The sequence below is a fragment of the Hemiscyllium ocellatum genome, chromosome 4 (genome assembly GCF_020745735.1).
Source record: "Hemiscyllium ocellatum isolate sHemOce1 chromosome 4, sHemOce1.pat.X.cur, whole genome shotgun sequence".
Lineage (NCBI taxonomy): Eukaryota > Metazoa > Chordata > Chondrichthyes > Orectolobiformes > Hemiscylliidae > Hemiscyllium > Hemiscyllium ocellatum.
Window position 1 is genome coordinate 89,929,696 of NC_083404.1, and position 19,678 is coordinate 89,949,373.

General features: G+C 41.5%; 1 protein-coding gene across 1 annotated transcript in view; it reads left to right on the forward strand.

Annotated features, from left to right (window-relative positions):
• The first annotated feature begins 17,394 nt into the window (after positions 1 to 17,394).
• emilin2b (elastin microfibril interfacer 2b) overlaps positions 17,395 to 19,678 on the forward strand; it is an 83,142-nt gene continuing 80,858 nt past the window's right edge. Inside the window, exons 1-2 of the mRNA XM_060823605.1 lie at positions 17,395 to 18,035; positions 18,698 to 18,823. Coding sequence (XP_060679588.1) covers positions 17,866 to 18,035; positions 18,698 to 18,823 — 296 coding nt within the window. The 5' untranslated portion in view covers positions 17,395 to 17,865. The remainder of the gene's footprint in view (positions 18,036 to 18,697; positions 18,824 to 19,678) is intronic.

The following is a 19,678-nucleotide window of genomic DNA, read 5'->3' on the forward strand; positions in this document are numbered from 1 at the left end:
TTACCTTCACATTATGCCCCCTCATGATAGACATTTTTGCCATGGGAAAAGGTCACTGGCTTTCCACTCTATCTATGCCTCTCAATATCTTGGACACCTTTATCAAGTCACCTCTCATCCGAAGAAAAGCCCTAGCTCCCTCAACCTTGCTTCCTAAGACATGCCCTCCAGTCCAGGCAGCATCCTGGTATATTTCCTCTGCATGCTCTCTAAAGCTTCCTCATCCTTCTTATAATGAGGCAACCAGAACTGAACACAATATTCCAAGTGTGGTCTAACCAGGACTCTATAGAGCTGCAGCATACCTTCACGGCTTTTAAACTCAACGCCCCTGCTAATAAAAGCCAAAACGTTATATGCCTTCTTAAGAACCCTCTCAAATTGGGTGGCAACTTTGAGGGATCTGTCGACATAGATCCCAAGATCCCTCTGTTCCTCCACACTGTCAAGAATCTTGCCTTTAACCCTTTATTCTGCATTCAAATTTGACCTTCCAAAGTGAATGACTTCACATTTTTCCAGGTTGAAATCCATCTGCCACTTACCAGCCCAATTCTGCATCCTGTCAATGCCATGTTGCAACCTACAACACCCCTCCACACTAACCACAACTCCATCAACCTTCAAGCCATTGGCAAAATTACTAACCCACCCTTCCACTTCTCATCCAATTCATTTATAAAAATCACAAAAACCAGAGGTCCCAGAACCGATCCCTGTGGAACACCACTGGTCACCAAGTTCCAGACTGAATTCTTTCCATCTACTACCACCTTCTGTCTTCTATGGGTCAGCCAATTCTGTATGCAGACACGAAGGTTTCCCTGTATCCCATGCCTCCTTACTTTCTGAATGAGCCTACCATGGGAGCCTTATCAAACGCCTTGCTAAAATCCATATCCACCATATCCATTGCACTATCTTCATCAGTGTGCTTTGTTACATCTTCAAAGAATTCAAAAAGATTTGTGAGGCATGACTTGCCCTTCACAAAGCCATGCTGACTATCTCTAATCAAACAATGGTTTTCCAAGTAATCATTAATCCAGTCTCTCAGAATTCTCTCCAATACTTTGCCCACCACTGACTTAAGACTGACTGGTCTATAATTCCCAGGATTATCCCTCTTCCCTTTCTTCATCAAGGGAATATCATTTGCCAATCTCCAGTCATCTGTACTACTCCAGTTGACAATGAGGATGAAAGATCATCGTCAAAGGTACAGCAATCTCTTCCCTTGCTTCCTGTAGTATCCTCGGGTATATTACATCTGGGAGAAAGTGAGGACTGCAGATGCTAGAGAACGGAGTTGAGAATGTGTTGCTGCAAAAGCGCAGCAGGTCAGGCAGCACTGGGGGCCCCAGTGGCCTATTGGATAAGCCAGTGGCCCCTAAGCCAGGGATTGTGGGTTCAAGTCCCTTCTGGGTTGGCCTGAGATTTGTCTTAAAACTCCTGCTGTGATTCTCCTGCTCTTCAGATGCTGCCTGACCTGCTGTGCTTTTCCAGCACCACATTCTTGACTCTATATCCCATCTAACCCAAGGGATGTATCTATCCTTACATTTTTCAAAATTTTCAGCACATCCTCCTTCCTAACATCAATCTGTTATAGCATATCAGTTTGTCTCACACTGACCTCAGAAACATTAAAGTCCCTCTCAGTAATGAATACTGAAGCAAAGTATTCATTAAGGACCTCCGACTCCAGACACAAGTTCCCTCCACTACCCTGATCGGCTCCACCTTCACTCTGGCCATCCTCTTGCTCCTCACATAAGTCCAGAATGCCTTAGGGTTTTCCTTAATCCTACCCACTAAAGCTTTTTCTTGCCCTCATCAAGCTCTCCTAAGTACATTCTTCAGTTCCTTTCTGGCCACCTTGTAACCCTCTAAAGCCCTGTCTGATTCTTGCCTCCTCAACCTTAAGTAAGCTTCCTTCTTTCTCTTGACTAGATGTTCCACATCCCCTGTCATCCAGGATTCTTTCAGCCTACCATCCCTTCCTTGCCTCATTGGGACAAACCTGTCCAGTACTATCAGCAGGTGCTGCCTAAACAATCTCCACATTTCTGTTGTGCATTTCCCTGTGAACATCTGTTCCCAATTTAGGTGCCACAGTTCCTGTCTTACAGCATTGTAATTCCCATCTCCCTCAATTAAATAACTTCGCATATCATCTGCTCCAAATCCTCTTCCTGAGTATAGTGAAGGTCATGAAGGTCATGTGATCATTATCACCGAACTGCTCTCCCACTGAGAGATCTGACACCTGGCCTGGTTCATTGCTAAGCAGCAAATCCTATATGGCTTCCCCTCTAGTCGGCCTATCTACATATTGCGGCAGGAACTCTTCCTAGACACACCTAATAAAAACTATTCCATCCAAATTATTTGAACTAAGTAGGTTCCAATTAATATTAGCTGAAAATGTGTTGCTGGTTAAAGCACAGCAGGTTAGGCAGCATCCAAGGAACAGGAAATTCGACGTTTCGGGCCAGAGCCCTTCATCAGGAATGAGGGAGGAAGAGAGCTTCTTCAAGGAAGGCATCCTTGCAAGAGGATTCGCAGTAGGTTAAAATCTTCGAGTAAAAAGTGAGGTCTGCAGATGCTGGAGATCAGAGCTGAAAATGTGTTGCTGGTTAAAGCACAGCAGGTTAGGCAGCATCCAAGGAACAGGAAATTCGACGTTTCGGGCCAGAGCCCTTCATCAGGAATCTCATTCCTGATGAAGGGCTCTGGCCCGAAACGTTGAAATTCCTGTTCCTTGGATGCTGGCTAACCTGCTGTGCTTTAACCAGCAACACATTTTCAGCTCTGATCTCCAGCATCTGCAGACTTCACTTTTTACTCCAATTAATATTAGACAAGTTAAAGTCACCCATGACAACAACTCTGGTACTTCTGCACATTTCCAAAATCTGCATCCCAATCTGCATCTCCGTGTTTCTGTTGCTATTGGTGGGCCTGCAGAAAACTCCCAACAAAGTGACTGCTCCTTTCCTGTTTCTGACTTCCACCCATATTGATTCTGTAGACAAACCCTCTTCGATGACCTCCCTTTCTGCAGTTGTGATACTATCCCTGATTAGCAATGCCACTCTGCCACCTCTTTTACCTTTCCCCCTATTCCTTTTGAAATATCTAAACTCTGGAACATCCAATAAACATTCCAGCCCCTGTGATATCCTAGTCTCCATAATGGCCACAATATCATAGTTCCAAGTACTGATCCATGCTCTGAGTTTGTCACCCTGATACTTCATGCATTGAAACAGACATACTTCAACCCATCACATAGACTACACCCTGCCCAATCAAATGCCTAGCCCTCCTCAAGATGCTCTGCACAGTGTACCTGGCTGTTCACTACCTACTCCATCATCTGATCCGTAGCTCAGGTTCCCTCCTCCCTGCCAAGCTAGTTTAAATCCTCCCGAAGAGCTCTAGCAAACTTCCTGCACAGGATATTGGTGCCTCTCCAGTTCAGGCACTTCTTGGACAGGTCCTATCTTCCCCAGGAGGTCTTATACAGTTCCAGCATAACTTGCCAGCTCTTAAGCCCTATGCCTCAGCTAATAAAAGCAATTATACTTTCTTAAGGTATATGCTGTTATGACACGGGGTGAACCCCTCTGCTAATTTAAACCAGCCACCTCATGCTGCAATCTGTTAAACTTCGAGAGGCAAAGAACTATCCTAGAGGTCACTATTTAATTAAGACTTCTATTCTTTAAGTCCTACAGAGAATATTAAAACCAACAATGATTTACAACTCCTTTCTCTTGAACCTATCTTTTACCTCCCACTCTACAATACTGGCCTGTTAAAGATCCTGATTAAGATTTACAAAAAAATTCAACATTTAAAACCAGCGAGCTGTCAAATCTTCTCTTTGTATCCTTGTCTGCAGATTTTCTTCTGTCATCTTTCCTTCAGTATTCTGCTTCAAATGTCTTTTATATGAATGGGTACTCTTCAGACAGTTATTCAGTGAGCAGTCCATACTTATTGGTGCTTGGTAACTCTTCTAACTATTCAAAATGTCCAGTTTTATACCCCAAAACATCGGATTGTTCCATTGGTTTTAATATTATCAAAATACTAAATTCAAATTTGATTGGATTTTGGTATCTTGGGGCATAATTTAAACTGTTTTTGTTTCGTGGTAACTCATCTGCAGCTATTTGTTGCCCAAATGATACATTCTTATTTTGTTCAGGACTCTCTTTGCTTTGTCAGTCCTTGCTAGCTTTTCAACTCTGTTAAAGGTACAGTACACCTCGACATCTTCATAACAATGCCTATTTAACCATTTTATCCACCTATCCCGATACCTTGAGGGACCGGTGTATATACACACTAAGGTCACTCTGATCTCTGGGGCTTCCTAGGAACCTAACGTTCATCATATATTCCCTTGTCTTTTTTGTCCTCTCTTTCCTTATATTAATCTGTGTTACATAAACAATTAATTACTTCAATGGAGTTGTTATGTAGGCAAACATGTCAGTCATTGATACAGTTCAAAATGCCATAAACAATGATGAATGACCAATTACTCATTTTTATGCTGGTGGTTTAAAGAAGTGTTGACCACTTTTATATTTTGATATTTTCACTTATTCTAAATGTAGTAAATATATTTTTAAGAACAGATAAATAGTTTCTCAAATAACAGCTATCTCAGCATCAGGGAAGAGAAAAGGCAGAATGTGACTGCCAAATGTTAATCTGTCTTATCCTTTTACAGATGCTGATGCTCATAATTAGGTTTTCTGAGACTATTCTCTGGTGTTCAGAGGAATGAGAGATGATTTCATCGAAATATATAAAATTCTAACCACTCAACCAGGTCAATGTAAGAAGGATGTTTCCTAGTTGGGGTGTGTGGGGAAGGGAAAAGGATGGGGGAGGAAGGTCTAGAACTAGAACAGTCGCAGAATAAAGCACAGGCCATTTGGGAACTAAGATGGAGAGGCATGTCTTCACTCAGAAGTTATGAATCCATAGAATTTTGAATCACTGAGTATGTTAAGACAAGAGATTGATAGATTTCTAGATATTAAAGACACCAAGGAATATGGGGATCATGCAGATAAATGGTGTTGAAGTGAAGTTCAGCTGTGATCCAGTTGAATGGCAAAATCTTTAAGGGCTGAAGGCCTACTCTTAGTCCTAATTCCATCTTACTATGTCCCAACCATTTGAGTTTGTTTCGTATTTCAGCAGTCAAGTCTCTTGACAGAAATACGCATTAGAAAGAGAGAGATTATGAAATCGTATTGAAAAGCTTTTTTGGAAAGAAGGCTTTTGAAAAGGTTTTTGGAGGCAGAAAGTCAAAAATGGCTGTAAACTTTGTGATTGAAAGGAGTGGAAATGGCTGAGGTCAGAAGAGTCAGAGGAATGGAATGGTCAATGAGTAATTTAGGCTTACAGGAAAATGTAGAGAGAGAGGAGGAAGTGAATCTTCAAGGAGATCCAAAGTTGAGAACAAATCTAAATTTGACAGTTGTATAAATGAGGCAATACTAGTTAAGCTGCTGCTTGAGTCAGGGAAGTTGAAATTTACTAGATTCAACTACTAAATGGGGCAGCTGTGTGAGTGTGACATCACCCTTGGTGATGAAGAAATACCCCTCAAATCTGGATTTTTGAAATGGTAGTGTAGGGGACATGTATTCAATATATCATTTGACATTGGCACTAAAAGATGTCTGATATTGTCCACGCCATTTCAAAATGTTCCTGCATCATTTAGACTGAGTAAATTTATTTTATTCTTTTATTCTCCCAGCTTTGCTGCCCATATCTAAATGTATGTATAGGTGCTGTTGAGCCATCTTTTAAAACTGCTGCAGTCACTGTGGCCTAATTGCACTCTCAGTACTTTTACATTGGGAGTTGTTCAGTGATACTTCATGTGATCAAATCAGATTGAGCAATAAATAACTAGGCTCTGGAAAGCAGAAGTGAATTTTCTGGCAAGATAATTTTGTAAGTCTCATGTTGCTTAAGGTTTTGTTAATGAATATGAAGGAAAAGATATGACAGTCTCCCAGTTTGAAAAATTACATTATATGACACACTAGCGAACCTACTCATTGGAGTATGGTCAAGTTTGGAGTAGCCATGCATTTTGGCTTCAGTTCCAGTTTAGCTAATCTTTGTTATATGAGTGCATTCAGTATTAGTGTTGATAGGATTTACTCGAGACTAAACTCTAGTCACCACAAATATTATCTGGGATTTTTAATGATTTCCTACACTACGATGACTTACAATTGAATCAGCAAACTGTTCTAAAGCCTTGATGATACAAGCAGATGGAGTACGTGATTTTTAGAATTTGATTTTTTATTTCAAATTTCAGCCTTTTGCTATGTAACAACAGCAAATCTTTCATTCCCACATGATGTATTCCCAAATTCGTATTTCAAAATCAGCAAATGCTTCCTGGCAATTAATTGGATGCTAGAATGCATAGCTTTGTTTTATTACCTTAAAGTGATATGGGATGATGTGAAATTACCATTATTGTGTGTAAATCATTGTTGAACAGCTCTCTGCCGGTAAGCCTAAAAAATTCAACAAATAAACTTCAACTCAAAACAAGTGTTCAATTTTGTGTTTTTGTTCATTTTAATTTTGATTGACTGACACTTCAATTTCTAAATGCAGAAAATATATTTTGAAGTCTTTGAAAACATGATTGAAGGTGGGCACTTCAAATTCTGGTAAACATTAATATGAATAGATCATGAACAAAGTTTAGACAACCTTTATTGTAGTGGGTGTTGCAATTTATATGGTAGAGAAGTTTTAGTTTTCTGATAACTTTAGATTGAATTACAAAAGTCAGCTAATATATTTTTGAAACAGGATTCCAAAAAGTGTAGAAGCAACATGTTTCAGAATCTATTGTCTATTAAGTTTTATTTTATTCCCCAGATTGTTGATTAATTACTGTGAAAAATATTAAATTGTGGACTTTCTATTCAGGAACTGATACGTCAGTGATCCAGTGAATGATTGCAATCCAAGTACTTTGGGAACTGTCTTCCTCATTTCGCAGTAACTTGTGATCATGTGTGCAGATGTTCCTATCTGTAATATGTGATGCATGAGGAATGGGAACGTCTGGGTAACTTTGACTACACTGTGGTTCTGAGTGATATGGGATACATTTGTTAGATAGAGGCTTAACAAATCTTGGAATTTTGCCCAAATCAGTGTGTACAATTTAATCAGAAACAAATGTAACCTTATGACCATTGCCGAGTCAACCCACTCACATTCTTGTATAAATTACTGGTTCATTTTCTCATCAAAACCAAATGAGACATTTCTTCTTGTTTCAGAGCCTGTTTCTTGTTTTAATCAAGTAATAATTATAAAGGGCCTATCGAATAAAGTCATATTAACAGTCTATTTTTGAAATGCATTGATTATTTTATATCCAATTATTCTAAAAGATATAAATATTTCATTGTGCTGAAGTTTGTCAATTGTTGTCTATAACTTATGATGCTTCAGGAACTTAATACTTTGACTTTTAAACTAAGGGATTTTTTTTACATTAGATTAGATTCCCTAAAGGGTGGTAACACGCCCTTCGGCCCAACCAGTCCACACCGGCCCTCCAAAGAGCAACCCACCCCCCACCGACCAATGCACCTAACACTATGGGTAATTTGGCATGGCCAATTCACCCGACCTGCACATCTTTGGACCGTGGGAGGAAACCGGAGCACTCAGAGTAAACCCATGCAGACACAGGGTGAATGTGCAAACTCCACACTGACACATGCCCGAGGCTGGAACTGAACCTGGGACTCTGGTGCTATGAGGCAGCAATGCTAACCATTGAGTCACCATGTCGCTCACAATTACCCTAAGTCATTGCAGATTTTAAAGGTATCCAGCAAAAAAAACAAAAATTAAATATAACCTATTAATGGCAGAACATAATTAAAATACACTTATAAAGCTAATACATTGACTTAGTTCCAAGTTAGTCTGCCTCATAGGTCTTTTACAACATAAATGTTAAATAAATTAAATTTCTGTAATATACACAAAAGATAATGTGGCAAAGAAGGATTGCATCAACTAATGTAAGTCTACCAGCTACAGCATAAGGATTGCATATTTTTTACTTTTGGATTGATGTAATGACAATAATATAAATGTATGCTTTATTCACTCGTCTTGTCATGTTAATGATGCAAGGCTCACTGGACTCTTTTCTCCCAACATCACTGCCACCAAATATGCTCAAATAGAAATGTACCAACTGTTCTTCCATGGTAATAGTTCAACTTTCAAAGGTGCTGTTTTCAAAAGAATACTCTTGAAAATAAATCAAAAGCATCCTTGCAAACAGTCCTGGTCAATATAGATATTAGATAAATGCAATTAGTGTAGTTGAGGGTTTATATATTGGCATGGTCATGGTGGGCCTGTTTCTATGCTTATATGACTATAAAATCAGTGGCCTTCTTGCAAATAATAGTCAAGCTATGAGCATACTGAGATTATGCTTCATAGAAACAGCTTGTGCATTGCAAAGATTTAGGAATTTATTCTGTCGACACAATGTGTGCATTGGGAGAACATTGTGAACATGTTAATGTGGAGGTCAGTGCATTCCCACAGGATTTCTATACATTAAAACTAATATCTGATACATGTTTCAGCAACATGTAGCTTAGTGTCAGGACTACAGATTTTCACAGCAAATCCTTGTTTTTCTTTGTTTATAAGACTGGGGAGCAGCAGTTATAATGTGATGTCAAGTTTAGTAATCCATTCAGTAGTTTCTGCTGATGCAGCGTGAGTGGTCATGATGTACCAGGAATGGGAAGAACTTCCATAAGTATATGATGATCTGATTAGTATGGCCACAACCACAATATGAGTTTTTCTCCATGATCCACTGGTGGAGCCAGCCCCAATCTTATTTGGCCTGTCCTTAAGTAGTTAAGTGTTTTCCATTAGAGGATAAAAGCTAGAACTTCACAATTAATTCAGATATCTGTTTGTGGTCAATGATATTTGCCACCAACAAGAAAATGCACCATCGAGCGATAGCCCTTTCATTGTTTTGTATAGTGTGTTCCAATTAGGGACTTTTTAGGAGTTTAGATGAGTATGTGGGCTAATTTGAGGTGTTAATGGAAGCATTTTGTTAGCTGTTAGCCTGTTATGGTCTTTAAGGAGGATGTTTTCCTTGTGAACATCAGAAGGTATAATGTGTGCTACCATAGGAAATCATGTAAATTGTGTGAATCACAATGTTCCAGAAATAACTTCGAGAAATCCACTTCCTGGAAATGGATATTTACCATGTTTAAGTCATGGTTCCTGGGTCAGGTTAAATGTAGTCCTCTGCTGTTGGATGGCCAGAATAAGTGCAACAGTGCACAGTGTTTTGGCCCTGCTGACCAATAGTACCTGTCAATTTCCTCATAAGAATCAATCTTCCTTTGACTTTGGCTCCAGTGTCCTGGAGCTCTGCTATTATGTACTTTCAAGAATAATGTCAAGGTATATTGGCATTGGGTCATGGGTGAGTGGTCAACCATAGAACCAGAAATGAACTGACCTTCAAATTATTCACATCTGAAGAGACAGCTTTGGTACTGAATGGTTGAAATCTCCATTTTCTGAAGTAGGGTTCCGTAGATGTTTGGTGAGTGCTTTCTCAATTACCTGGAGTAACTTTGCCTGGAAAGCTAGGGTCAAGGCATGAGCAAATATGAAGAACCATGACTTTAAGGGACAGAGGTCACAGGTATATACTTTGAAGATAACTAATGCAAGGATAGATCCTTGTAGGATTCCCATGTTGGATGTGGTTAGCATGGGCAGCTGATTTGATCTCCAAAGTGCATAAGGAACTTTCATGTTGCTGTTCATGAAGTTCATTACTTGCAGTGTTTTCACAAAGTAGATGTTTTTGGAGAGTTTCACCACTCGCCTGTGTGCTACACTGCATGATAAGTCAACAAAGATAGTTTCTGTTGTCAGGCCTTCTCAGAAACTAGCCTCATTGTGTGAGATAAGTGTCAGGTCCTGCTTGGAGTAGATGTGGCCTGTGTGAGAACCTGCCTGGTTTGGGAGACATCGCTGCTTCCAGGGGGAGGCATTCTAATATGACAGTGAGAGTAGGGTGAAGGGGTGTTAACTGTCAAGTGACTTCCCTTTCTTGGTGTTTGGAATGTACTTATTCTGTGGTAAACTGTTTTGCCAGTCATTTCCTTCCATGCGATCCTATATTTTAAATTCTGGAAAAACCCCAATCACTTATGCTGCTTTGTCTGACTTGGTTGTGTTGGAACATTGTCGAAAATGTCTTGAGTGTAAAGACAAGACATCTGTCTGCTTTGAAAGACTGTATCAGAATTGTTTTTACCATTAGCTTACTTTCCCTGTTAGCCCATACCTTTGAATTTATTATGAGCCAAGAACTGACAACATCAGTGTTAATTCTGGGTTCCTGCTGTGACTGTTACTCAGTTGCCTCCAGGTGGTGTAGGAGTTGCCAAGCCTTTCAAACTGCACCCCTGCTTCTTGACATGTTACATGGTGACCTTCATCGAGGATCATGGAGTGCTGTTCCTGAATCAAAATCTTTATTTTCCCTATATTCTCCCTGGAGAATATTTTGTGGGATCGGCAAGGGTTGAAAGTTTTTTTCCGAAGCCTTTGGCCTGCCAACTTGAGGAAAGTGGTTGCAATTTTCAGACAATGGTAAGATCTGGTTCATGGTGGTTCTTAAGTATCTGCTGGTTGACCTGCCATAGATTCCGGCAAGGTTTCGGCTTTGAGTTTATGGATAGTAGTGAAGGGAGATGGGAGCCCTTTTCAGGAGCTCATCAGAGTTCAGCCATTGCTGCAGTGGACCAAGAAGGAATGATCTGTTAATCCTTCCTTCTTCCAGTGGAAGAAATGTGACTCGTTGCTTTGCATTGTACACAAATTTTAGGGTGGTTCACAGAGGTCCCATCTAGCAGTTGTTCTTCCAGCTGGTGATGTTGTTCAGGTATCCCCACATGATCAGCTGGCTGTGGAAGTCACCAGAATAGATGTTTGCGGTGTGCTATAGACTATCTTATGATATCAGGCCAGATACCATTAGGTGTCTTTTAGATCATTACATTAAACGACTTGCCTACTTTGACAGAGATGCCGTAAAGGTCATCTGTATTTATGCCTTCAGCAGGTTGGTAAGGCTTTCCTTAAAGCAAGTGTCTTGGCTGTATGTTTTTTTTTAACACTGTTTATGCTGGGTTATTACCTGGGAAAGTAATCTCAAGACTGGGGTAGTCTGTGGAGTGCATTCCTTCCAAGTGGCTATGTCCACTTTCCTGCCAGAGAGTTATTATACTTTTTGCTCATCATAGAGTCACAGAGGTGTACAGCATGGAAACAGACCCTTCGGTCCAACCCGTCCATGCCGACCAGATATCCCAACCCAATCTAGTCCCACCTGCCAGCACCTGGCCCATATCCCTCCAAACCTTTCCTATTCATATACCCATCCAAATGCCTCTTATATGTTGTAATTGTACCAACACTATCACTTCCTCTGGCAGCTCATTCCATACACGTACCATCCTCTGCGTGATAAGGTTGCCTCTTAGGTCTCTGTTATATCTTTCCCCTCTCACCCGAAATCTATGCCCTCTAGTTCTGAACTCCCTGACCCCAGGGAAAAGACTTTGCCTATTTATCCTATCCATGTCCCTCATAATTTTGTAAATCTCTATAAGGTCACCCCTCAGCCTCCGACGCTCCAGGTAAAACAGCCCCAGCCTGTTCAGCCTCTCCCTACAGATCAAATCCTCCAATCCTGGCAATATCCTTGTAAATCTTTTCTGAACCCTTTCAAGTTTCACACCATTTTTCTGATAGAAAGGAGACCAGAATTGCACACAATATTCCAACAGTGGCCTAACCAATGTCCTGTACAGCCACAACATGACCTCCCAACTCCTGTACTCAATACTCTGAGCAATAAAGGAAAGCATATCAAACATCTTCTTCACTATCCTAATTACCTGCGACTCCACTTTCAAGAAGCTATGAACCTGCACTCCAAGGTCTCTTTGTTCAGCAACACTCCCTAGGACCTTACCATTAAGTTTATAAGTTCTGCTAAAATTTGCTTTCCCAAAATGCAGCACCTCGCATTTATCTGAATTAAACTCCATCTGCCACTTCTCAGCCCATTGATCCACCTGGTCCAGATCCTGTTATAATCTGAGGTAACCCTCTTCCCTGTCTACTACACCTCCAATTTTGGTGTCATCTGCAAACTTACTAACTGTACCTCTTACACTCGCATCCAAATCATTTATGTAACTGACAAATCCTTGTGGCACTCCACTGGTCACAGGCCTCCAGTCTGAAAAACAACCCTCCACCACCACCCTCTGTCTTCTACCTTTGAGCCAGTTCTGTATCCAAATGGCTAGTTCTCCCTGTATTCTGTGAGATCTAACCTTGCTAATCAGTCTCCCATGGGGAACCTTGTCGAATGCCTTACTGAAGCCCACATAGATCACATCTACCACTCTGCCCACATCAATCCTCTTTGTTACTTCCTCAAAAAACTCAATCAAGTTTGTGAGACATGAGTTCCAATGCACAAAACTATGGTGACTATCCCTAATCAGTCCTTGCCTTTCCAAATACATGTACATCCTGTCCCTCAGGATACTCTCCAACCCTCCAGCAGTGATTAGCACTGCTGCCTCACAGCGCCAGAGACCCGGGTTCAATTCCCGACTCAGGCGACTGTGTGGAGTTTGCACATTCCCCCCGTGTCTGCATGGGTTTCCTCCGGGTGCTCCGGTTTCCTCCCACAGTTGAAAGATGTGCACGTTAAGGGGAATTGGCCATGCTAAATTGCCCGTAGTGTTAGGTAAAGGAGTAAATGTAGGGGTATGGGTGGATTGCGGTTCGGTGGGTCGGTGTGGATTTGTTGGGCCGAAGGGCCTGTTTCCACACTGTAAGTAATCTAATCTAGTAAGTAATCTAATCTAACTTGCCCACCACCGATGTCAGGCTCACTGGTCCATTGTTCCCTGGCTTGTCCTTACCACCCCTCTTAAACAGTGGCACCACGTTAGCCAACCTCCCAGTCTTCCGGCACATCACCTGTGACTATCGATGATACAAATATCTCAGCAAGAGGCCCAGCAATCACTTCTCTAGCTTCCCACAGAGTTCTATGGTACACCTGATCGGGTCCTGGGGATTTATCCACTTTTATGCCTGTCAAGTCATCCAGCCCTTCCTCCTCTGTAATATGGACATTTTTCAAGATGTCAGCATCTACTTCCCTACAGTCTATATCTTCCATATCCTTTTCCACAGTAAATACTGATGCAAAATGCTCATTTAGTATCTCCTCCATTTTCTGCAGCTCCACACAAAGGTCGCCTTGCTGATCTTTGAGGGACCCTATTCTCTCCCTAGTTACCCTTTTGTCCTTAATGTATTTGTAAAATCCCTTTGGATTCTCCTTAATTCTATTTGCCAAAGCTATCTCATGTCCCCTTTTTATCCTCCTGATTTCCCTCTTAGGTACACTCCTACTTCCTTTATACTCTTCTAAGGATTCACTCGATCTATCCTGTCTATACCTTACTTATGCTTCCTTCTTTTTCTTAACCAAACCCTCAATTTCTTTAGTCATCCAGCATTCCTTACACCTACCAGCCTTTCTTTTCACCCTAACAGGAATATACTTTCTCTGGATTCTCGTTATCTCATTTCTGAAGGCTTCCCATTTTCTAGCCGTCCCTTTATGTGCGAACATCTGCCCCCAATCAGCTTTTGAAAGTTTTTGCCTAATACCGAAAAATTTGGCCTTTCTCCAATTTAAAACTTCAACTTTTAGGTCTGGTCTATCCTTTTCCATCATTATTTTAAATCTAATAGAATTATGGTCGCTGGCCCCAAAGTGGTCCCCCACCGACATCTCAGTCACCTGAAGTTCAGATTTAAGTTGGTATATTCTTAAAGTTCATTCTCCTTCTCGGCTTTGGTGCACTTAAGAGAATGCAGTGACAGTAATACACAATCTTAAATATTCTGATAAAATTATACTCCATTGTAGAATCATGAGGTTCAGTTATAGAATCTTAGCAGCAGCAGTTGGACATTTAGTCTCTCAAAATTGTTTTACCAATCAGTGAGCTCATGCTGATCTGTGACCCAATCCCAGTCTTTTTCCATTTTTTTAATACCTGTAGCTAACAAAAATCTATCCATCTCAGTTTCAAAATTAACAATTCACCTACCACCAATTCCAAACTTCCAATACCCTTGTGTGAAGAAATGTTTCCTCATTTCACTCCTAAAAGGTCTAACTTTAAATCTTAACCAGTATCCCAGTTCTAAACCTGTTCTCCCAATCTGTCCCCTTAATATTGCATCTTGAAAGCTTCAAAAAGTCACCCATAAACCTTCTAAATTTCAGACAACAAACCTGTTGTTTAATCTCCTGCAGTTTTACCCTTGGAGCCAATGCATCAATCAATCCCAACAAGGTCAAAATATCCTGCCAAAGGGGTGGGGTCCAGAACTGTTTGCAGTGCTTAGAAGTTCGTATTTTGTTCCTCTGGATATAATGATCTGTATTCCAAAGCTTTTCTGGACCTGTTCATCAAACTTAATGATCTGTCCCATGTTTCTGTTGTTTTCAGCTCCAAAGTGGATGAGCTCATAATTTCCAACAGTGAATTATTTTGCCAAAGTTTTTTTCTCATTCATTTACTCTAGCAATATCTTCCTGTAATTTTACAGTCCTGTCAATATTGCTTATAGTATCACCCTGCCTTTGTGATTTTTTTAAAATCCAAGTCACTAATGAGTACATTGAACATTTTGATCTTTATGAGATACCATTTGTTTTATCCTGCCAACTTGAGTAACAGCTGATTATCCCTACGTCTCCTGCTACTCAGCTAACTTCTTAGCCAAGTCACTAACTTGCCACCAATTCTATGAGTTTTGACTTATTGATGAACTTTATCAAATGCCATTGAAAATTCCATATCAATACTAGTCAATGTAGGTTTGTGAGCATGGGGACTGAGTGTCAGTAATAGACAAGAAAAATTTGGATGGGTGTTTGTGGATGGAGAGTGGAAAGCAGGAGACCGGCTTGAAGAGCTTTTGAACAGTCAATTCTGACAGTGACAAGGTATGAATGAGGTTCTTGGGGCAGATGGGCTTAAAGGTAGGGACAAGGATCATCAATATTATTGATCTCATATTCTTTGTGATGAAGAGGAAAAGGTATCAGATGTTTAGCTCAGGGTCAAATTGGATTCATCCTGGCTTCAGTATTGCTGGCTCAACATCCTGGAACTCAATGTCCAACAGCATTATGAGTGTGCCTACACCAAATGATCTGCAGTGGTTCAAAATGGCAGGTTACCACCATCTTCTTGAGGGCAATTAGTGACGGGCAGCAAATGCTGATCCTACCATTGAAGCCCATATCCTCTAAATGAATAACATCAAAGGTAGAAAAGATTGTGAACAGGGAGAAAGTGAGGACTGCAGATGCTGGAGATCAGAGTCAAGAGAGTGATGCTGGAAGAGCACAGCAGGTTAGACAGCATCCGAGGGGCAGGAGAATCAATGTTTTGGGCATAAGCCCTTCACCAGAAATGAGGCTTGTGAGCCAAAGGGGTAGAGATAAATGGGAGGGGGGTGGGGGGAGTGGGCCTGGGGGAGGTAGCTGAAAGCACGATAGCTAGCTGAAGAGGTGAGTAATGGTGATAGGTCAGAGAGAAAGGTGGAGCGGGTAGGTGGGAAGGAAGATGGACAGGTAGGACAGGTCATGAAGGTGGTGCTGAGCTGGAAGGTTGAATCTGGGATAAGGTGGGGGAGGGGAAGTGAGGAAACTGGTGGAGTCCACATTAATCCCATATGGTTGGAGGATTGTGAACAGCCTGATTCAACCTAAATACATGGCTAGGGACATACATGAAAACAATGAGCAAGAAAGGGAGATTGTGGGGTGACAAAGACATGTCTTTGCCAAGGTTGAATTGAAGAAATCTAATCTCATTCAGGGCTGAACATCAGCCAAGGAGTTTACCAAAATAGACCTGGGTAGAACTGGATGTCATCAGCATCCAAGTGTTACCTGGCATTGTGTTTTCAAGTAGTGTCACTATGTGGCAGCATGTGGATGAAAATCAGAGAGTACAGAATTGTGATGGCACAGAAGGAGGTCATTAGGCCCTTCGGGTCTGTGCTGGGTCTTTAACTGAGCATACTGCCAATTTCCTTTTTCCTTATACCCTTGTGCATTATTTCCATCCCAATAATCATCCAATATCCCCTTGAATTCGACAAATGAACCTGCCTCACTACATGAAAAGGAGTGGGCAAATATGGATCATCAGTACGGGAAGAACTCTAGCAGTAATGGTAAGAGGTGGGAAGAAAGTAATTTCAGAAGTTTCTCTGGTGGTCGCTGGATAAATAAGAATGGAACCTTCCACAGAAAGTTTCCTTAGCTGTCATGTAAAGTTTTGTCCCACTCTGTCTGCTGGTAACATACTATTGTGTAAGAGGTTTACTTTAAACTTTTGAACACCCCTTAAAATGTTGCTGTTAAGAGAAAGACAATGGGAGTGTCATAGTAAAAATATTCAATATTATTTTTTGAAAATTTTAAGGTGGTCTTTCAAAAAGAAAACATTCCTTACACTTGGCAGCACTTATACTAAACTGCTGTGGGGTACAAACCACTTCTGGAAGTGATTTCTTGCCTTAAAAGTTTTTGCATGAATACTGGGTTCATTTAGAATGGTGACATCCCATTAGGTCTCTTCACGATTTTAGCAAAATGAGGGGAGTCAGCACAAGGGTATCATTCATTTAAACTGAATTGAATAGGCTGCAGTTTTTAAAAGGACATCAATGTAGAGCTAATGGACTGCCACGGGACAGCAGTATTTGGTTCAGATTTCCAGCCTCTGCATCATTTTGATTTTGTACATCATGCTTTTCCTACTGTGTAAAGTTGCTTGCACAGATACATAACTGGCAGATCCCTGTTGAACCATATTTCCTTATATAGAGTTCCTGGCTATCAGCAGAGCTTTGCTGTCCAAAGTCATTTTGCTTTTTTTATTAGCATCCGTTAAATCTCGATAAATGCCATATAATGTTAGCCTTGGAAGGTTCACTATTATGTCAAATATCATATTTAAATGCAATTACCAAATAAATGAGCTGTACTGCCAAGATTCCAAATGTGCTATTTTTGATCTGCAATTTACAGCGAGCTGGTTCCAAACTGAAAGTTTCTTGGCAACTCGTTCTGGGTTTATAGGAAAGTTACTTTCATAACGGACGTGGTGCGACGTGAAACACAGGAGAAAGTGAACTGGCATCCCATCCACATTCCCTCCACCTGACGGCTTGTGTCTCTTTATACCTCGTTTCCCTGATCCAGATTTCGAAAGCAGACATTGTCTATGCCGATGTAGCGAGGTTACCAGGCAGCCTCCCATCAAGAGTTTGGGATGGGGCTTAAGCCAAGTTTTTTTTAGAAAAAACGAGCAGAGTTCCTAGTGGTGTGTCTGAAGCTCCAGTGTAGAAAGATTAACGTCATTCTATATAAAAAAAATTCCGCTCAGGGCTACAGGAAAAACCCGCATTTCTCCACGCCGGAGGCGTCCCCTCAAACAGAGCGAGTCCACTCCCAGTCTGACCGCCAGAGCCTGCTCCCTTCAGCAGCTCCCCAGAGCAGCTTCGGCGGTGGTCTGGGCTTAAAGCGATCGCTAATTCTACCGAAGAGAGTGGGTGTTGGAAAACTGTCCCGTTACAATGGCCGGAAGACGAGTTGAGAGGGAGGCGGTTTGGCTGAGCTGCTCTGTGATTCTGATCAGTTTTTTACTGTCCCATGTACAAGCTACACTTCCATCTTCCAGATACCATCTGTACTCGGCCAGGTCCCCACCCCGGCAAGCTGCCAACAGACTCACAGGACGCAACAAGTAAGTCCAGTTTCTTTTTAAATGTCAAAAATGTACCTTATTCATTAAAAAAAAACACCTTGGTACACATCCGTAGTCACTAGAGCAATTCGGTTCTGTACAGTCTCCACATATGGAGATCTCACATTTCTTACTCATAAGACTATACATACATTTGAGGCACCGGGAGGCTCCAGTACTCTGTCTCCCATTATATTTGGCAGAAAGAGCTCAAGGCGGTGGAAATAAGTCCAGCACTTTGGCCAGACCACTCTGGAGGGTGCGACTTTTTTAAACCAACGATCACGAAGAGTGTTCACTCCTCTTCATTTCAACATCTTCTGATTTAATCTAACCTTTCTGGCAAAATAAACCGTGGGATTTATTTATATAAATATTTACTTTAAAATGGGGAGCAACTTGATTTGAATTGATGCTAAGTGGAATATTTAACTTCTGCCTCACCTTTGCTCCCTTGGCCCAAGGTTGACTGGCGAGTGGAGCCAGTTTCAAGGTGTATCTGACACACACACACACTCCAGTCCTTCCCTCACAATGAGTGGCCTTGCTTTCTGCCGTGTGGGGAGCTGCCTTACTGTCGCGCCAATAGCTTTACCCGCGCCTTTGTTATCTACAGTCCATTCTGGCTCTCATGTGTGTGTGTTGTCTCCTCGCTCCTGCAGAAACTGGTGTGCTCACATAGTGAAGAAGAATGTGACATGTTCGGTGCTGGACAGTGCAGCAAGTTACATCAAGCCGGAATACCAGCCCTGCCCCTGGGGTCAGCTCAATTGCCCTCCTACTGTGCGGTAAGTAGGAAGCGACCCGCTCCGGTTGACGGGGGCTGAGGCAGGGAACACGAAGATTTGGCCTGTAATATCGCACATTACAAGGCACAGGGCAAATTCAGTCTCTCCTCAAAATATGACATGCATCACACCCAGACTATCCTTTTTAATACATTCCTTAATTCACCGGGTCACCAACAGCGACTGAAATCCAACAATAAAACGATATACCATCCCACTTGATAAATCGTTATTATAACCCGATATGTTTATAACTAAACATCTGGACTAAGTTTTCTTGGCTCCATTACTGTAAACATAGGATTGCAAACCCATTTGTTGCTGTATCTTCTCGATTTCAAACCCCAAGCACTGAGAGGAAAAATCATAAACAATGCTGTTTTTGTCAAATTAAATACGATTACAGATTGCCCTTGGTTTGGCTCTGCTAACACCCAGATCCACGGTATGTGGTCCCGCTGCGAAATTCTGATATCCGAGTGGGGTATTAATCGATAAATTGAATTCGTCCACTGCCGCCTGCAGCTCGTTTACCTCAGTGTAAATACCAGCAGAATTGGAGAGGCTTTCTCCTCCTCTAAATCCAGATGTCATCTCCGTTTCAGTGCTCATGAAAACACTCGATTCGTTCCCTAGGCCCCCAGCACGCCCTTCCAAACATAACCCACTCCACCCTGCCTGACTGCAAAGGCCTTTGGCGCCAGTGTCAAATGCAGATTGGTCGGGGAGTGTTAAATGCCTTCAAGCAAAGGTATCATCCCCTTTCAGCCTTTTAACTACTTTTACGTCAGTTTAGGGATGTGTCATTCCAAGTTTATCAGATTGCTAACACTGCCCCTCTTATCCCAGGGAGAC